Genomic DNA, 18,090 nt, shown 5'->3' with positions numbered 1-18,090 from the left:
TTAACTAATGGAACTGGGCCGAATACAAATGCTTGAATGAATCCGGATCCAGCTCAATAGTTAGAGAGGGGTTTACGAGGGGCGCGATTGAGATAGAGATGAATTTGGAACGAAGAATATTCTTGACCCAGGGTTTGAAAGGCCAACACAAAGACATCTCGACCGAAAAGATGAGCGACAGAGGGAGGACTAGTATGAGTAGAAAGGGCGCTATTATTTTCACCTCGGGACCAAAGGGCGGCTTCCTATCCCGCCAGCCCTTTCGCCGAGAACAAAGGGAGGAGAGGCGACTCCTCCTTGGATGGGCGAGGCGCGAAGCCACTCGCGTGGGAACCGACACCCACCGGAGGAGACACTTCCTCGTGTCGAAGGAATACGACCAAGGGCGACACGATCAATGGAACCGATGGAAAAAGGGAGAGATAGATGTAGAGAAAACCACAACTTCTTCATCAAGGCGGCTGATCCGGGAAACGAAGTTAATGCAATTTTCATGAAATTTTCAGATTGCGCTCTTCTAGTAGTACCTACCTCATGGACTGTCGGCCTCGAAAATAGGTTTTTCATGAAACGTTTCCTGAAAATAGTACATGGTATAATTTACAAGTTAGAAAACAGCATTTTTCAACCGTTATTAACTACACGAAAAATGTGGATTAGAATGTTGTAACATGAAACCCGAGTCGGATAAAAGTTTATTTTTGGGAAATTATTTGCACTTTATTATTTTATTAACGGCAATAAAATTTCCTGAGGTAATAAAACAACTTGAAAACAAAAGCTATTACCAAACTAAGCTATTCAGGCCCATCTTGTGATCTCAGATTATGTCATTTCAATCTTGGCCCCGTGAGCAGTATCCGATCATTCCTATCGAAAATTATTAACTCTTAGATAGAACCTGTTCTCGTCAGACAGACGTGGCAGACGATAAATAGCGTTGACGAGAATTATGCCAGTGAACACGTCCGTTATTCGCTTTGCACAATACGTCGTCGCCATGTTATGATGACAATGCAAGCTGCGCGACCGAGGTCTGCCGAGGATTTCGCGCCAACTTGAATCCACCGCCGCCTTCCATTGTTTTGGTTTCCACCTTCTTCAAGATCACGTGATCCCTTCGGAGGGAATCGCGTGACACTCGGCCGTCACAAATCTTAGTGGGACCACGAACGGACACAATTGACGGCTTCTAAGAGCAGAGAAAGCGGAGCGCAAACTTGAACTTCGTTTAGAGGTCTCGCCGGGTTGCCCCCGACAATAGTAGTCAATTCTTACACCTTAAAAGTTATTTTGATGGACAACTTCAATGGAAGTACTAGAGACATTAAATTGCAACTCTTTTCTGAGGCGTTCTAAACATTTTCGAGGTCTTCAAGTGTTAATAACTAAATAATCGAGCAAAGAAATTTCTCTGTTACGGCCTTCGGTCCTAGCTCACCAACGAATGAGACATCGGAATACGATATCGTGAGCCCTGAAAACCATTACGTCCATAATTTGATCAGGATCCATGTCCCCTTTTCCTCGAAGAAGTTAAAAATTTAATTTTCATCCAAATTTTTAGAAAAGTTCGACTTAGGGTTTAAAAGCTGAGTAAGTTCACCGCTGGTCGCAGCTTCCTTTAAGCCTTAAAGCCCTTCGTTGCCACCCTTGCACGGGAAATGAACCTTCCTAAACAAGCCATAGATGTATTTCGAGTAGCGTGCTATTCCGCCAATGGTTCTTATTGTTAGCCAAAGCTAATTCGCGATAATCCAAAGCTTACAGCGTATTGCGATTCCATTCTAAGTCACAATGATTTCTTTCGTGGAAAATTGATGCGAATTTGGATGTTTCGAGAGGGATTTTATTTTGCAACACACAGACGATTTTGAGAAATTAAATATTGATGGAAAATATCGGAGACCCCATTTTAATGGCTTGTCTTGAGAAGTGCCATTATTTGTTTAGGTGTGGAACGAGTGGCATCTCTAGTGAAGCAGACAAAGTCAGAGACATGAGGTGAAAGCAAAATTATTTCCCAGCGATAAAGGAAAGCGCAGGAAAACGTTTGAAAATAAGGTTCAGGATTTAAAGTAATATTAATACTCGATCAATTCTGGTCACGCTCGAAGATGATAGCCGGAAAATTTTATATTCAAGTTAGAAAATTTATTTAAAAGTTTAACTCATGATTGGCTAAGAACACTTAAATGGTAACTAATTATCGAATTAGAAATATTTTTGTCAGAAATGGCAAGAAGAAAATATTTCTCTATAAACGATGTGGCTAATTCAAAATGCCCTCACTTAAGGCAACCCTCCACCATCTGTTTACGTTGTAAACCATGAAATGGTAGGCACTTTCACCGAACTGAATTTATGAGAATGGTAGGAACTTTCACTGAACTGAATTGATTTTTTGCAGAAAAAGATCTGGTAATAAATGATCAAAATAAAACTACAAATTCCAATTAATATAAAATACCACCTCCAAATAATATATACAGCTAGTGAATATTGCCAAAATAATAAAGATTTTAAAAAGTTACGACGGCAATCAGTCAAACGAAAATTCCTCTCAAGAGTTGAAACTGATTATTAATGTTTGCTCGTCACTTTTGATGACCACGGAATTAAAGTTATTTTCACCATCGGCGTATTTCCAACGTGTTCCGCAAGGATTGGGGACCGAAAAAAATAGATGTAAGTACAGAAAATCGGAAGGATAGTGACAAGTCATGAAGGACCTTGCGTTTTCGCAGCATCCAGAGTCCGATATTGTCTCGGGAGTTTTTTTCTGGGTCTGGAGACGACGGTTATCTTTTCTAATAGCATGAAGGAACTGACCCGTTTTGATAACGATGACAGAGCAGACACCGAAACGTCGCGTCGGCGGCTGAAATCTCGGGAGGATTTAAGGAGGTAGGTCCGTGACGGCATGGCTAAAAAAATACTTTTCGCTTGTGCTAATAAAAACGTACAACAATCATAGACGGAATCCATTAAATAGGTAAAAAAAAGAGGTAAAAATGAAATTATATTGGAGAGAAAGTTAGCTTCTCAATCCTTAATCTCTAAATTTAACGTTTTTTCTAGACATTTGAGTCCATCGTTGCCTCCTTTCATGTAACTAACGTGATTAGAGTTAAATAATAGCATGCATTTGCAAATAATTGAAAGAGAATTTCGATGAGGACCCACAGTTTTATTATATCACAATTTTTAAGGGGTAACGAATGATATGTTAGTTTTTGTCAAAAAGACATTTATATCCCAGCTAAAATCAAAATTTACGTACACTTACCAGACACTTCGGAAGGAGGACGAGAAAAGAATCGAGGCCTTCAAGATGTGAGTGACGAGAAGAACGGAAGAGGTGAAGTTGACGGGTAGGAGGAACGACGAAGTGCTAGACATGGAGTGTGAGCAGAGGCAGCTTATAGATGAGACAAAGTTTTGATGTAGTGACTACTAACCGGGGAGGGAACGTTGAAAACAGGGTAAGACAGACGTTGGGTAAGCGAAGAAGGGGAAGGAAGAGAAAAGGACATTAAAATAGAGTGAAAGGAGTGGTCCTTACTGTGAATTGAACAGGGAACTCCACGTTGATGGGGAAAGCAGGCAATGGCGACCGAAAAAATTCTCCATGTAAACTTACCTTGGCCGGTAAAATTTTATAATAAAATTATTAGCAATTCATGAAGTAAAATTAAAATCACATTTTAAAGTTTCATGAAAAATTTGGCGAAATACTTAGCAATCCTGACCAACCTCCTTAAGGAAGGTGATGATCGGAATTGAGCCTATTCTAGAAATAAAACGCACTGAGAAGAATGAGGTAGGATTCACCGAGAAACACAGTTTTTCGCCCTCCTTAAGAATCAAACCCCATGGTCTCTAGAAAAACCGAATACTGCCGCCACCACTGACGACCGACAGTGGGAGTTTATCAGCGATCACCCTTGCGTTCCTCAAGCGTTGACTTCCTGGGAATCGAAAGGAAATGCTGAAGGGCCCGGAAGTGTAATAAAATAATTAAGGAATGGCACCACTATCTATCTCCGCATGTCCGCAGAGACACCATATGACGAGAAGACTTTTTTTGTCTTCGCTACGTGAAGTGCATGAAATCTTTAAAAAATCTATACAGTTGTTTCAAGCGCGTTGAAAAGGGACTGTTCCTATACGCATGCAGTAGATACGTATTTCAATGTTTACAATAAAATTTTGATAATGATTATTAAATATTGAAGTACTTATTAACATTTTAAGGTTTAATAAACGTTTTAAGACTTGAAGTTTGCTGCATTTTCTTTCTTTCGTGTAGAACATACACATAAGGTAGTATTTATGACGATCGATTACTGAACAAGAAGCAGACATGACCGTCTTTTGAGGTAGTTTCACCTTTGAAGGACGCCGAAGTTCGATTAATTTCCCGGCACCTAAAAGGAGTAGAAAGGAGACTAGTTTTAGTGATGAATTGACAAGGGCAGCGCTGATATCAATCGCGCTCCGCACGATCGCAGGAATTGCATTAATAGAAAGCGCCTACTTGAAGAGTGGGTATATTTAAAGATAAGTGGTGAGCCGAGAACCTGATTTCCACGTCGAATTTCTCGTATTTTATTGGCAAATAGGGCGAAGTGAAGCACTTTTACTTAGTATGATAAATTCCAGTAGTTTTCCGTTTGCCAAAAGTCTGGTCATCATCATTAGTCAACAATCTGATGATAGATTTATCGCAGCTCTCAACTTCTCTCTACTATCCGCTAGCCTCTTCATAGTGACGTATTTCTTTTGACATCCTTTATAATCTGTCCATGTTATTCATTCGAGGCCGTCCCTATAGCCCTTCTTACCTTCCACCTGTCCTACGATTGTTTTCATCAGGCCATCATGCCTCATAATGTGGCCAACTAAGTTGCCCCTCAAGGTTTTTACAAGACTTCTCTTTTTTCCCCTAATACTATTCGAAATAATAATTCTTTAGCAAAAACGAGGGTAAAAATTCGACAAAAGTATTCGTATGTTATAAATATCGACAAAAACTCACAAAACTATGGGCAAATTACAATTCATCTCAATTTTCTGAATTAAATGGGTGAACATTTATGAAGGCATTTAGCATCAAAATGAGAATGTATTTCATACCAACAGTACTTGATTAGAACTGTTACTCTCAGTGATATATACTAAATGTTCTTTCGGTCAGTAGTAATGGGCTAAAGTTTCTAGGCGAATTCGAATATTATGCGCTTCGAGTCCACACAGGAAATATTAGATTATCCCCACAGCAACTTAGAAAATTTCTATACCGACCATAAGGTCTGCTTTTTTTCCTTCAAGCGCATCCTACATTAGGCGGCACTAATTATACCGTACCACACCCCTAATAACCGACTTCCTCTCCCGGTCCTAACTCAAAGCAGGTACCATTTCCATTGTCCAAGGACACCCAGGCACACTCCCTTCAAGCAGTTCACAAGGTAAAGAGGGTTTCATGAGTCATATTCATTACTACTTATATAAATACAAAACACTTGCTCATTCACCGATTCATTGACACAAAAGATGAGCGACTTAGCAATTTTTTGAAGGTTTTATATTATCAGAGGGTCGTAATATTGTGCCTATGAGTTCGGAAAAATCGAAAAATTTTAATACTTACTACCAGAAAATTTTCAACGATTTTACACAGGGAAAACGAAAGTTTTTATCTGCCACGCACCATACTTTTGTTCATTGAAATTGTAAAAGAAAACGAACTCAAATCTCTGGACTAAGACTATAAAGAGGTCAAATGAGTAAATGTTCTTCTCTTATCAGTCATTTCTTTTCTCAGTAAATACTACTGAGCAGGAAAAATCTCACACCATCTTGAAATAAAATGAAATTAAAATGTACAGAAATAGCTTCATAAACAGAATTTCTGACATTAAATTTCAGTGGGTCTTAAGGGAATTTCTTCGAGTAATCCTTGGTCTCTGAAGCACTAAGTAATTTGATTCAAGGCATTGCCGAGAAGACTGGCAGGAATAAAAGTGGCTTCAACCAGTGGCGTAGCCAAGAATTTCGTTCGGGGGGGAGGGGGTCCAAAACCAGGGGGGAAAATTTTTGAAAAACCGGGCACCAAGTAATGGGATTTAAACTTATTTTAACACTTTTCATGATCTTAAAAACTTAATTTGTTAAAGAAACATTTTGTAAATTCCTGATTTTTAAATATTTTTTTCTTTTATGAAGGACAATAATTGTGTTTTTATAATTCGGGGGGGGGGGGGTTCCTTCGAATATAGCAATACGGCAATGAGCTAATTACAGAAAACAAAAGCACAGCAAATACCTGAGTTAAGAGAGGAACACAATGGTGAACTTGGTGGGAGTACTAAAATATGTGACATCTTTCTTTTCTATGGGATCAATCCAGCACTTATTTGTGTATCTTACGTTATATGCTAAAGGTAAAAACATGTCAAGTGTACACACTTCGTATTTTTTTACAAACGAAACGTAAGTCAGGCAATGTGCTCTTCTTTTTTACACGATATAAAACAATAGGAATAAACGGTAGAAAGTAGTGAATAGCAAAGACTTTCGGCAGCAAAGTAATCCTGTCGGTGTTAAACTCATTGGTGGATTTATGTACTCGGGAAAAAAGAATTGGGATTCGCGTTTATTTTTGGTGACGCTTTCGTATGCGGGCGAATTTATTGCACCTGCATTGAAACAAAACCTATCCCTCTCGTCTTTCTTGGGAATATTTTGGCGCCTTTTTTTCTTTTACTTAAACTGTATGAGCGTTTTTGGCACTCTTGTTCGGCGACCTCAGCGGTTGCGTAGAGCGTAGGTACTTCGCTTATGCCAAAGATTTGACCTTGAAATTTGAAGGAATTTATTGAGAATATAATGAAAATATAGTTTAGGAAACAGAAATTTTCAACCCCAGACTTTTTAACCCGGAAAATCACAACAGTAGGTATATGACTTATCGTGCATGAGTCATGAATATCATATCAATTCTGAAGGCTTCGTACGAAATTCCCACTTTGCTACTTAATGTGAATTACCGATATTTTATGTATTTTAGGTTAGCAAATAAACAAAATTATGCCGTTGACATAAAAAATATTGAAGTCGTGAATTCAAAAACAGCAAACGTCCACACAACAAGTTGTGAGACAACTAACGTAGTTTGTCCATCTTCATAGCTACCAAATGCATTAATTCCATTTGTCCCCATGAATACATATTGAATCTATGTAATATCCATTCACATAATAAAATTAAAGCAACATCCCGGTAGCCCAAAGGATATATTATAAACACTTCTCATCCCAATATTTACTCGGGTGGACTTGTGCCGTTCAGGAGCTCATGTTTTCATCGTGCCTACAAACTCGTAACTTTGGCGGTAAATGGACCATCGAATCAATGAACAAAAAGAGCAATAAGAAAATTCTGGCTTTGCGGAAAAGGAATGAAGTGGGGGTGAAGGGTCTGAATTTTCAATTCGCTCGATTGTGAAAAAAAGAGTAAGTGTGGTACAAATGTGGTTCATGATTTTGCTGATTCAACGGCTTCTTATGATAAGTCTGACGCACAAACCCATGTTAAGAAAACGTGAGCTTGGAGCAACCGGTATGGCCAATCTACTCAGGTAACGAAATATGATTATAACTCCCGCGCCCCAAAGTTAAGGCGCTTTCGGAGCGCGGGGCATGGGAAAGGCATACGCAAGCCGAAAAATGACCCAGCCTCCGACTCGCTTTACGCACACAGCTGCGAAAATGAATCGCATGCGTAGTAAAGAGATAAGCACGAGGGAGCATGGCGCATCTCAGATCAGAAAACGTGCGGCCAGGTAGATAAAACGCAAAGACCCCGCTTCTCTAAGGATTCGTCGCTTTAAGGGAGCCGGTGAAAACCCCAAGCACGAAGGGCATTGAACCGATGTATTTCAAGGATTCAAGAAGGAAGCTGAATGGACAAGGAAAAAAGGTGAGAGGGGAAGGTATCCTGAGTGAAGAATTATGAGGCCGAATCAATGCCGGGGGTTAACGAAATGCGGAAGCGAAGGCGGCAAAGGGATCCAAGTTCGCGAATGTTTAAGGGTTCTATGAATAACGCGGTGGGATATATATGTGTCACGTGTGTCACCTACATCTGATGGGACCATTCCGCAGCATGACGTAGCCGTCGGTACTTTTCTGGGGCATGCATATTTATAAAAGTGCATCTATAACGAATCGACTTATACAGCTCAAATAAATTTCCATAAGTCAAATCAGGTCATAAAAACAGGGAAATAAGAGGTTGGCTTAAAGATCCATCATGCGATTGTAAGGAAGTGCTTCAAAGAATGTGAAAACAACTAATTTCATGCTCTACATTACAGTGATACAGGAAGAACAAAGCAATTCGAAATGTAAACTATGCTCAAACATCAGCGAGGGGAACTACGTCTCATACACAAATACATAAGGAAGCCGAAATGAGAATCACAAAAAAGTACCTCCTCTCATCTTGAACTTGTAACAGAGGCTTTCCCAGGTATAACCCTTTCCTTTCTTATCCTCTTGGAGAACTGCAGCGCGATTGCATCATATTCGCCGGACACATAGTTAAAACGGGATTCGCGATCGGAAGACCATACGGAGTCCAACTTAGGCACTTTTCTCGTCGACAGAAGTGGACCTAGCTTAACTATTAAAATCTTGGTCCTTTTCATTAAAAAGTCATAAATCAGTTAACGTAACAACTCTATCCCAAAACCGCCAAAACATTATGCACAGGGACTCGCTGCTATCAGTACACGTGAGAAACAACGAAACATCCATGGCGCAATGTGGTTCTGAGTTTAGCGACGAGATGTCTCTAGCGCGAGACTTCGAAATTGTGTCGCTGCTATCGCAGTGGAATTAATGCGAAACTCTTCTACAGGTACAGGAAAACCCTACAACGCGCGGGAAAGAACGAACCTTAACTTAAAGTTGGCACAGGAGGATACGTGGATGTCCTCATAAACAACCATAAAATGTGCCATTCGTACACACCCGAGATTCTTTATTGATAAAAACTTATAAAAAAGGGTCTGAATCGCCATGCTTGATTGCTATTGTAAAATAAACTTCTCATCAAGGAAATCATTAAAATTCCCTTTCCCATGTCAATAACATTCTGTAAGTTCGACAAATTGTTTCATTATTAATTCAATATTGAATATAAGTAAAAATTTATATTTGATTATGAATGTGTAGATAAAACTTCTTTCATTATCTTATCAAGGTCTTTTTTCAATGCCACTATTTCAGTATTTTACTCGTTACTAGTCACGGAGTCCTTAAGAAACCTATCACTTAGCATCAATTAAAGGTGATGGACTGATAATGCTATGGTAGGGAAATATCTGAAAGGCGATCCCGGTATCAACTACATTTCTATCGACTCAAAAAATATGCATTCCACATCGTAAATTTTGGCAACATTTCATGCAGAGCAAAAAGCAATTAAGTTATAGAAAACTAAACACTTTAATTAAATACCGCTAAGTAGTCACATGAAAATAAAATATCAGATTGAAAAAACGCCATCTCAGATACTCTTTGTGAGGAATAGAGTGGAAAGGGCCAGAGGATAAATACTAAAATAGAACGAGTAAGCAGATGAATAATAACTGTTCCTTTTTCATTTTTACCTTATATAATTCCACTATTGGGGTTATTGAGTCATTATGAGCCGCTGCACTCATCGCATCTACCATTTCGGAGAGTTTAATGGAAAAATATGGCAAATTCCACTAAAAAATGTGCCGGCTAGAATTAAAACCGAGGGAAAAAGTGTCGCCGATGACAACGGGCTCATAGCTGACAGACGGGCGGTCGTTGCCTAAGGCCGTTCGACTAAGCCGAAAAAATGGGTAGAGTTCGCTAAAAGTCAGTCATTAAAATGGATGGAACACTTTGGAATAAAATAGAATAGTTTCCTTAAGCAAAGAAAACGAAAGACATTGATTGCAATTCGTTACCCACCATTAGTATATTCATAATACACAAATTATTTGGTTTTAGAAATTCCAGTTTAGACGAATGTTAATGGTCAATTTTATCTCATTTTAAAAAGGCCAGATTGGCGGCGATGCGATGCCACACTAAGTGACGTCATAGGGACCTAGATGCTATACGAGTAGTCAGGAGTTTTACATCGACTGATATTACCAATGCATGCATGAGGCACATAGCTCAGGGAAACATTTCTTAATAAGCACCTATTAAAATTGCCTATGGACGGAAAGTTTCCTTCGTTTGCCTTAAATAATCCTTATTTAAGCTAAGCGCTACCTGCTGGCAGGGTACTCTGCTAGCAGTCAGTATTGTGGCGACGCTCATAGCCTCGCACCAAGGTGGCCTTACACAGAGGCAGCCGGAACCAGAATGACGTCACACGGGCTTTTCCCTGCATTCATACTTCCGTCGCGTTTTCGCGCGCTTGAAAATGTTCACTTTTCATTTAATCGCGAAAAATAGATATCTTCATTTAAAAATATAAAAGCGTGAAACACGTACTCCAGGAGTAATAATCTTTCGATTTAGGCTATTTAAAAAAATGGGAAACCAGCCTATTTTTTCAGGCTATACTTGTGGAAGTACGATATATCCATGATAAAAACGGCAAATTTTCAAGATGACATAGGATGTCGAAACCATGATCGGTAGTTGAGTTTGCACTGAAGCGTGGAAATTACCATTTGCACTGTTTTTTTGGGCTACCAAAAATACCTACGTGATCACTAAACTATCATGATTTTCGGACTTCCTCCGTGTTCTTTGATACCTGGTGGCGACAGTTTCCTCAATAATTCAATCAACATCTTCAATTCAGAAATGTAGTTTGATACATAATGGGCCTAGTATTTTATGCGTCGCAGGGTGGTAGTTGCGGTAGTCTGTTCTGATCGGACGAAGTCTGAAGTTTGACTAGAGCCAATCAGGACAAACCTGACTGAAAAACGACCGCATAGCTATTATCAATAAATACAGGTCCATTCTGCGTCAAAGTGCGTCAACTCCACTTCTAACCTTCTGGTCCTGGAGGGATTGCCGACGAAACTGTCGTCACCAGACATCAGACAACGCGGTAGAAGCCCATAAATAATGACTGCGACAAAATTATATAACTACATCGGATAATTATTACTGAATAAGTTGAGTTTAACAATAATGATATTTCAAAAGCATCCATATTTCTGCTCGTAATTAAATAGTTAATTTTAAAATAGCATACTTGCAAATTCAATTTCCCATTGCTTATTCCGAATATCTTAGTGACTGAAGAATGAGTGAGGTTTTTATGGGAAAAAATTTTCATACCTTCAATTCGAGAAATCCATCTATAATGTAAGAATGCCTCCAATAATCATTTCCATATAATCTCATGAAATAACACGCCGCAAGACTTCACTTTTCCCTAACTTCCAGGGTCACCTCTGAATTAACATCATATTTGGTAAGAAATGTAATACGTCTCCAAAGAATATATACTATCCTGTTTTTATTTTTATAGTTTCCATACTAACTTTATATTGAATGTTTATCAAATAAAGCAAGCAAAGTCGGCGAGCGCAGATAGGCATTAACAAGTGATAAATATAAAAATATTTCGGGAAGACTAATAATTATGATGATGAATTATTACCAAAAAAAATATAGAATTAATGCCAGGGAAACTATTGGGAAAATTAAGGTGAGTCCGATTGGAGCTATTCCATTAATGACGAGTATCGGACCTTGGCGGCTCTTAATCGAAAATATCAAACTTTAAATTTGTAAAATGAAACGAGCAAATAAGAAAAACTTCCGTATATAACATTCATTTTCTAAACAATAAAAGAGTAAGTTTCGTATTTTAAAATTTCCTTGACAGAAACCGAGCCTCTGTTAATGCGACTTCAAATGCAAGATTGCATCATTTTGATAAAAATGAGAAACCATCATTTCAAAAATATGCTAAGGTTTACTGGGGTTAATTGCGACGAAAATACTATTGATTTTAAGAAAATATGACGGGACTGCTTCCGTCATGCCACTCGCATGCATTTGGCAATTTGACAGCGGGATAATGCCGATGTTCCGGATCGTACATCTGGATTTGCACAGGAAGAGATCCAAGAGGATACAACTACGAGACTCACGGAGAGGAATGAATAGATAATGTCAAAACGTTTATGGTGTTTCTAATTTCTTGATAAAAATTTAATGAAAATACCTGCTGCATATTGAATGCATTTACTGTTATGAACATGACAATAAAAACATACATCACAACACCGGAGAAAACCGTACCCATTCACATGCAATGACTTAAAAGATGTTTGGCGATAAATTTAAGGACTTTAATTACTAAGACGTCAATATTTTTTTCGAGTATTCAATAATATACACCACTTATTATTTTAGAAAAAAATTAAAATTTATTCCAGGATATCCTAGCGGAATTTTCTTTGGTAACATAAGATAAAGAAAGATAAAGATAAAGAAATATTTATTGTTCTTGGACCTTTATGGTCCACTAAGAACATACAAAGGCTTACATTCATATTAGAGCTCAGTGCACAGAAGAATAAGATACATGCAAAAAAATAAAAAATAAATTGTAACAGAATATAGTGGAATATTGGTACAATTACATTTTTTCTTGTAATAGCATTTTAGTGAACATTAGATTTTTTAAAGACATCAGCGATTTTGCGGTTTTGATTGGTTCCGGAGTACCATTCCATAGCCTTGACCCAACAACTGAAAATGAATTATCAAATGCAGTGGTACGATGCTGAGGAACAATTAAAAAATCAGCTGATAATCTAGTTACAACATTGCGATATTTCTCTTTACTCTGAAAAAATTGCATAATGTATTCTGGCTGTTTGCAATTAAAAAGTTTGCATAAAAAAGAGGCAAGCATGTATTGCCTCCTTGTTTTTGCTTTAAGCCATTCTAATTTAGAGAAATAAGGGGATATATGTTCATCTTTTTTAAGATCATAAATGAACCTAACACACATATTTAATTGCCGTTGAATCAGGGTGTTAATCTTTTCGGTTAGGTCATTATATACAAGGCAGCAATAATCAATATGGGGGAATATTAACGAGGACACAAGTTGTTTGCGTGTATGAGAGGGCATAAGGTTTTTATGAACTTTTAGCTGAAACACGTTCAGGCGTTATAAGCGTTTAAGTTAAAAGCCATTATTTCCTGTGTCGAAAATTTTATTAATATTATAAGGAAAAAATGCAATTTATTTTACATTCTCATTTCCTCGTTTAACTCTCTATTGTATCCGGTACAGAGTATTTGACTTCATGTAAATCTGCAAACGAAATCGTGATATGAAATGGAAACTCCGTATACTGAAGGAAATGTGAAATGGGGTAGTGGACTGCACAACAAGGTATCCTAATCATTATCCGCGATAAATAATAAAGGATTTTCAAATTTAAATTATATGAAACAGTAGGTTGCTTTTTTTACTATGAAAAAAGAGTTATTCATATCACGCCACTTAATTAAATTCGTAATGTTTATTCCATAATTGTTTGAAGTAATTGTGATGTATCAATTATTAGGTATTAATTTTTATACAGTGTTAAATATCATTTCATTGCAATTGAAATATTCATTTAAGACATAAGTTTTCATAATTCAATCACAAGTTACATACATACAAATATTTCATTCTAACATGTAGTAGCATTTTAATTTTTTATGAAGTTTTATTTTCTTTTGTTTCATTTTTCCTAAGATACATAGAGGTTTTCAATAAATTTCAAAAACTCGTCGAAGAAGTCGTTCCTCTTAACTCACCGCATGCTTTTGGACGAGACCTGACCCCTCCTTCCCAAGATACTTCTCATAGAACTGACCTTGCAGCTTAATTGAAAACTTTGGTAATCACCTTACCCTTCCCTAGCCTCCTCTTTTCCTAACCCCAAACCCATCTCATGTGCAGGGTAAAAGTGAGAATACAGGTGTGCGATATCGACACCGAAAACTAGCCTATGCCACGGCGCCCACACTGAGTCTGCAGAAAGCAGATCGTGAATCGAAAACAATCTACGCATTACAAGACACATTATTTTTAGTCTTACTTTGCACTTCTTAATTCTTGGTACTCGATTTTAATTGTTCGTGATCAATTGGCACTGAAGAGACCATCGGCGTGGACGCCAACGCGAATGCACGTCGCTTTAAATAAAAATGCATACAAGAAAAAATGATTTGCAATTGATAATCAACACGGATTATTACAAATGTACGTCAAAGTTCAAATGAATAATCTGAATGAGAAAGTCTGGTATTCTCAATTTTCATAACCGGACTGGTGCGATGGTATAAATCTATCCCGGCCAATGGATTTGGGTTCCAATCCAGGGGTGGCAGATATTTCTCTGAGACTGCCCGATCCCTTCTTGAATGCTATGAGGAGAGCACATCAACTCGCACAGCACTCAGCCCATCAGATGGGACGCTAAGCAGTGGTCCCCTTAGCAGGGATGGCCATCGAAACTAAAGGAAAGTCAAAACCAGTACAATTTCAATAGTTTAGTTCCTGGGAGCGAAATGAAAAAGAATTAAACCAGGGGAGCTAAAATCAGGATCGAAACGAAATCGTAGTCAAAACTACTTCGGGTCGAAACTAAACTAAACATCTTGGACGAAACGAAACAGATTGTTTCGCACCGGAGGGACCACCTTCGAACGGTTGAGTTTCGACCCACATATCGAGTAAAAAGTATGGTTGAATGAAGTAGAGGTTCTGACAACCGCCATTAGATGAATGGGGCACTCTTATTTTGTCCAAAAACAGGAGAACGGTGAGCGCAAACTGGCCATTCGATTTTCAAGCTCAATCTCTATATTCTGCCACGAAATGGATCGAAACTACTCCCCTATATCCCACTCCACTCAACTTTTAGGATCGAAACTTAACTATGAGCAGCGGAGTTTCGATTAATTCAGTTTCATTCCTGGGAGTAAAGTTTCGTCCCTGGTCGAAACTAAACTCCTTGCTGATTTTAATTTCGTGCGGGAACGAAACTAAACCTAAGCCTCGTGTTTTCGTTTCCCTCTAGGTTGAAGCGAAACATTTACGTTTCGTTTCAATTACCATCGCTGCCCCTCAGAGCCTTTCGTTATGAGCAGGACAATGCCGATGTTAACTTTCTCCCTATCCTTTCCGGATGGCGCAAACGACCTAAGCTGTCGGTCTCCTCCTCCTAACGCGAGACCATACCTTCAAATGAAAAGTCTAATGAGAAGTCTAAATGAACAACTGCGCTCTCGAAAGTTAACTTGACGTCACTAGAACCGGCCGACGACGAATGAACCCTGTTGGATGAAAAATGCTAAGTTATTTCGCCTCACGCCCCTCTCCTGGGAACTCTTGTCGCCTGCGCCGAGATGCAAGTCCACTCAGTCGTGAAGAAGGGTTGACAACCCTTCCCACCGCCAGAGAGAACCACGGAGGCGTGCGGGCGTCATAGACAAGAATCATGACGTGAAGAAATAACGTTTGGGATGGGGGAAAAAAATTCCATGGGGGAATCTCTCGAATTGGAAACGGCATGTGCATATATATATCGCCCTCATGGAGAGTGCCTCAGCACGTTCAAATTGGGAGGGCGTGAAAAAAGTATAATGAGTAATCGTCAACGGTCAACGCCGGTCTAGAGTCGCTTAGCGAAAAAAAAACAAAAATAGCAGAAGGTCGCCACTTAAGATGACGCATCATTCCCATTCAAATCCTCTATGCTTTAGTTATGTATAACCATAGAGTAAGTAAATTGACGTTAATTTTTCAGATTTATGACACAAGTTTACCTTCTACTAATGATCTACTCAGTAGTCCCTGAAATTTTCAAAATGACTGCTGAAGTTTTTAACGAGTTATACCATAGAGTAAGTATATACTTAGACCGTAGACTACTGAGTAGATCTTTAGCAGAAGATAAACTTTTATCTTAGATCTGAAAAATTAACGTCAATTTTAAATGCTCTTTGGTCGCGAAAAAAGGGAAAATACGACCAGTCGGGAAGGTATGATGCCTCTTAGAAATCAGCATAATTTGCACTGACCTTGAAATATACATATACATTTATTAATTTCTCTCGTCGGTTCGCACGCATAGGGCTGTTGTTAGATTTTCTAAATTATCCTTAACGCCGGGCAACTTTTCCGGATTTTTCCCTATACTATTACCAAGGTTACCAATTATTTTTATTTTATTTGTACTTCTTTTATTGTACACACAGGCCCTGGATAGGGACAACCAATTCAGGCGTTACTGGATACCGCGATCTTCGGTTTGACCGGCGAGAACTTTCACCAGCGCCCGACGAAGCCGACAACTTCGAAATCTTAGCCAATCGAATCAGGCGTGAATTGATTCAATTTTACGTTGGAGAGCAATGCTTTGGTATCAAAATTTCGGAAAATTTGGGACTGATTAGAATCGTTTACCAAAGGTCACACTTCTCTCTTGTATGTAAGCATGTGGTAAAAACAGAGAAAATTTCTCTTTCCTGCGAACTTTCACTGCCAGAAGAAAAAACAAATTCTAACGTCGTATTTCGGTGAATAATTACCAGTTGCATATAAAAAATATTGTTTCTAAAGTTAAAAACTAGGTACAGGCAAATTTTACATGAAATAAAATAAATTGATAAAATGTACATATTTTGGTATTTGACTGATGATGGTGCTATGAATCTATGGAGCCCGGAGTGCCTGTAAGTAATTACCACGAGTAAATATCAAACTTCGATAATTTCATGGTACAATTAACACCCTCACACTCCTTCATTTATCAATTTATTTTATTATCCAAAAGCAGCCGATTTGACCTTTAAATTTGAATCAAACTTACAGATAAATATATAGCTTTATCAAATATAGATTATAAAAAGGATGTAAAATAAAGATTCGTGAGAAGATGACTTTTCGTAGAGCTATGTCTTTAATTTTCCTTAGGGTGTTGAGAGGAAGGGTAGAAAGACGAAATGGTGTTGAAAAGATAGAAAGTCTGTAAAAAAAAGTGATCTCAGCGAGAGAGAAAGACGGACTTTTGGTTGGTAGTAGTAGGTGGTTAATGCGGAAAGCGTGGAGAGGAATGTGAAGAAAAAATAATGGGAGAATTTCAGATGAGCATTGAAGGCAATTTGTTTTCAAAAGTGGCCACTTATTAATACGATATTACACTCTACTAAGCACATACAATAAAAAATACCTCAAGTAAAACAGATTTCGCACCCTTCAATGGATTCACGAGTTATTTATTTCTATTTCCATAGCCACTAAAATACTGGACAAAATAATTCTAGGCAAGAACACAAGAAAAAAGTGTCTTATTATAAAGAATTATGTTACTCCTACTGTTGTTCTATTTGGGCAGCATAAACGAGCTGACAAGGGAGGATCCAGGATTTTTTGGGTGGTCTGATTGGCAAACGGTCTTCTTATATTTGAGATTAAAAACTGCAAGCAACAATTACTCGACGAACTATACTCTTAATTTTAATATAGCAGTTATTAATTTGCAAATATATATAACTTTAATACTAAAACATAAAATTTATTAATATTAGTATTAAAAACCTCGTCTATTTTTTAAGCGTCTGGGAGGGGGGCGTCCCCCCCCCTAGACGCTTGAAATAAGGACTTTTCAAGTTTCAGAAACTAATTCACTAATCACATTGGGAATAGGGGTTGGAACGATGACTCAGAACGAATTCCCCTTGGGTTCCCTTGAAGCCGCTGCTAGAAAAAAGCCTTGATTTCAAAAAAGGAAAGAAAATCACCTCATATCACCTCATCATAACCTTAATTCTCTCTGATATACAGAAGAGACAGACGGTTTGGATGGAGCGAGTACTAAGCCGGGAAGGAATGTTAAAATCGTATTAATGGGATGAATGCTGAGTAGCGAATAAGAGGGATGGTGAGATTGAGGGACTACGTAAAATAAGCGCTTCGTGTAAAGTTAATAACTTATTATATTAGTAAATACAAACTATCTGCATGATTATTTGGCATGCTATAACTCATCCA

At 38.2% G+C, this 18,090-nt stretch overlaps 1 protein-coding gene across 1 annotated transcript in view; it reads right to left on the bottom strand.

The window, feature by feature from the left end:
• Nucleotides 1-8,815, bottom strand: part of LOC124155785 (large neutral amino acids transporter small subunit 1) — an 86,020-nt gene extending 77,205 nt beyond the window's left edge. The window contains exon 1 of the mRNA XM_046529876.1: nt 8,501-8,815. Within this exon, the coding sequence (XP_046385832.1) occupies nt 8,501-8,510 (10 nt within the window). The 5' untranslated portion in view covers nt 8,511-8,815. The remainder of the gene's footprint in view (nt 1-8,500) is intronic.
• Nucleotides 8,816-18,090: the final 9,275 nt, after the last annotated feature.

Source organism: Ischnura elegans, chromosome 3, assembly GCF_921293095.1.
Source record: "Ischnura elegans chromosome 3, ioIscEleg1.1, whole genome shotgun sequence".
Taxonomy (NCBI): domain Eukaryota; kingdom Metazoa; phylum Arthropoda; class Insecta; order Odonata; family Coenagrionidae; genus Ischnura; species Ischnura elegans.
Note: the sequence above shows the minus strand (reverse complement) of the source record. Positions and strands in the feature narration are given on the sequence as shown.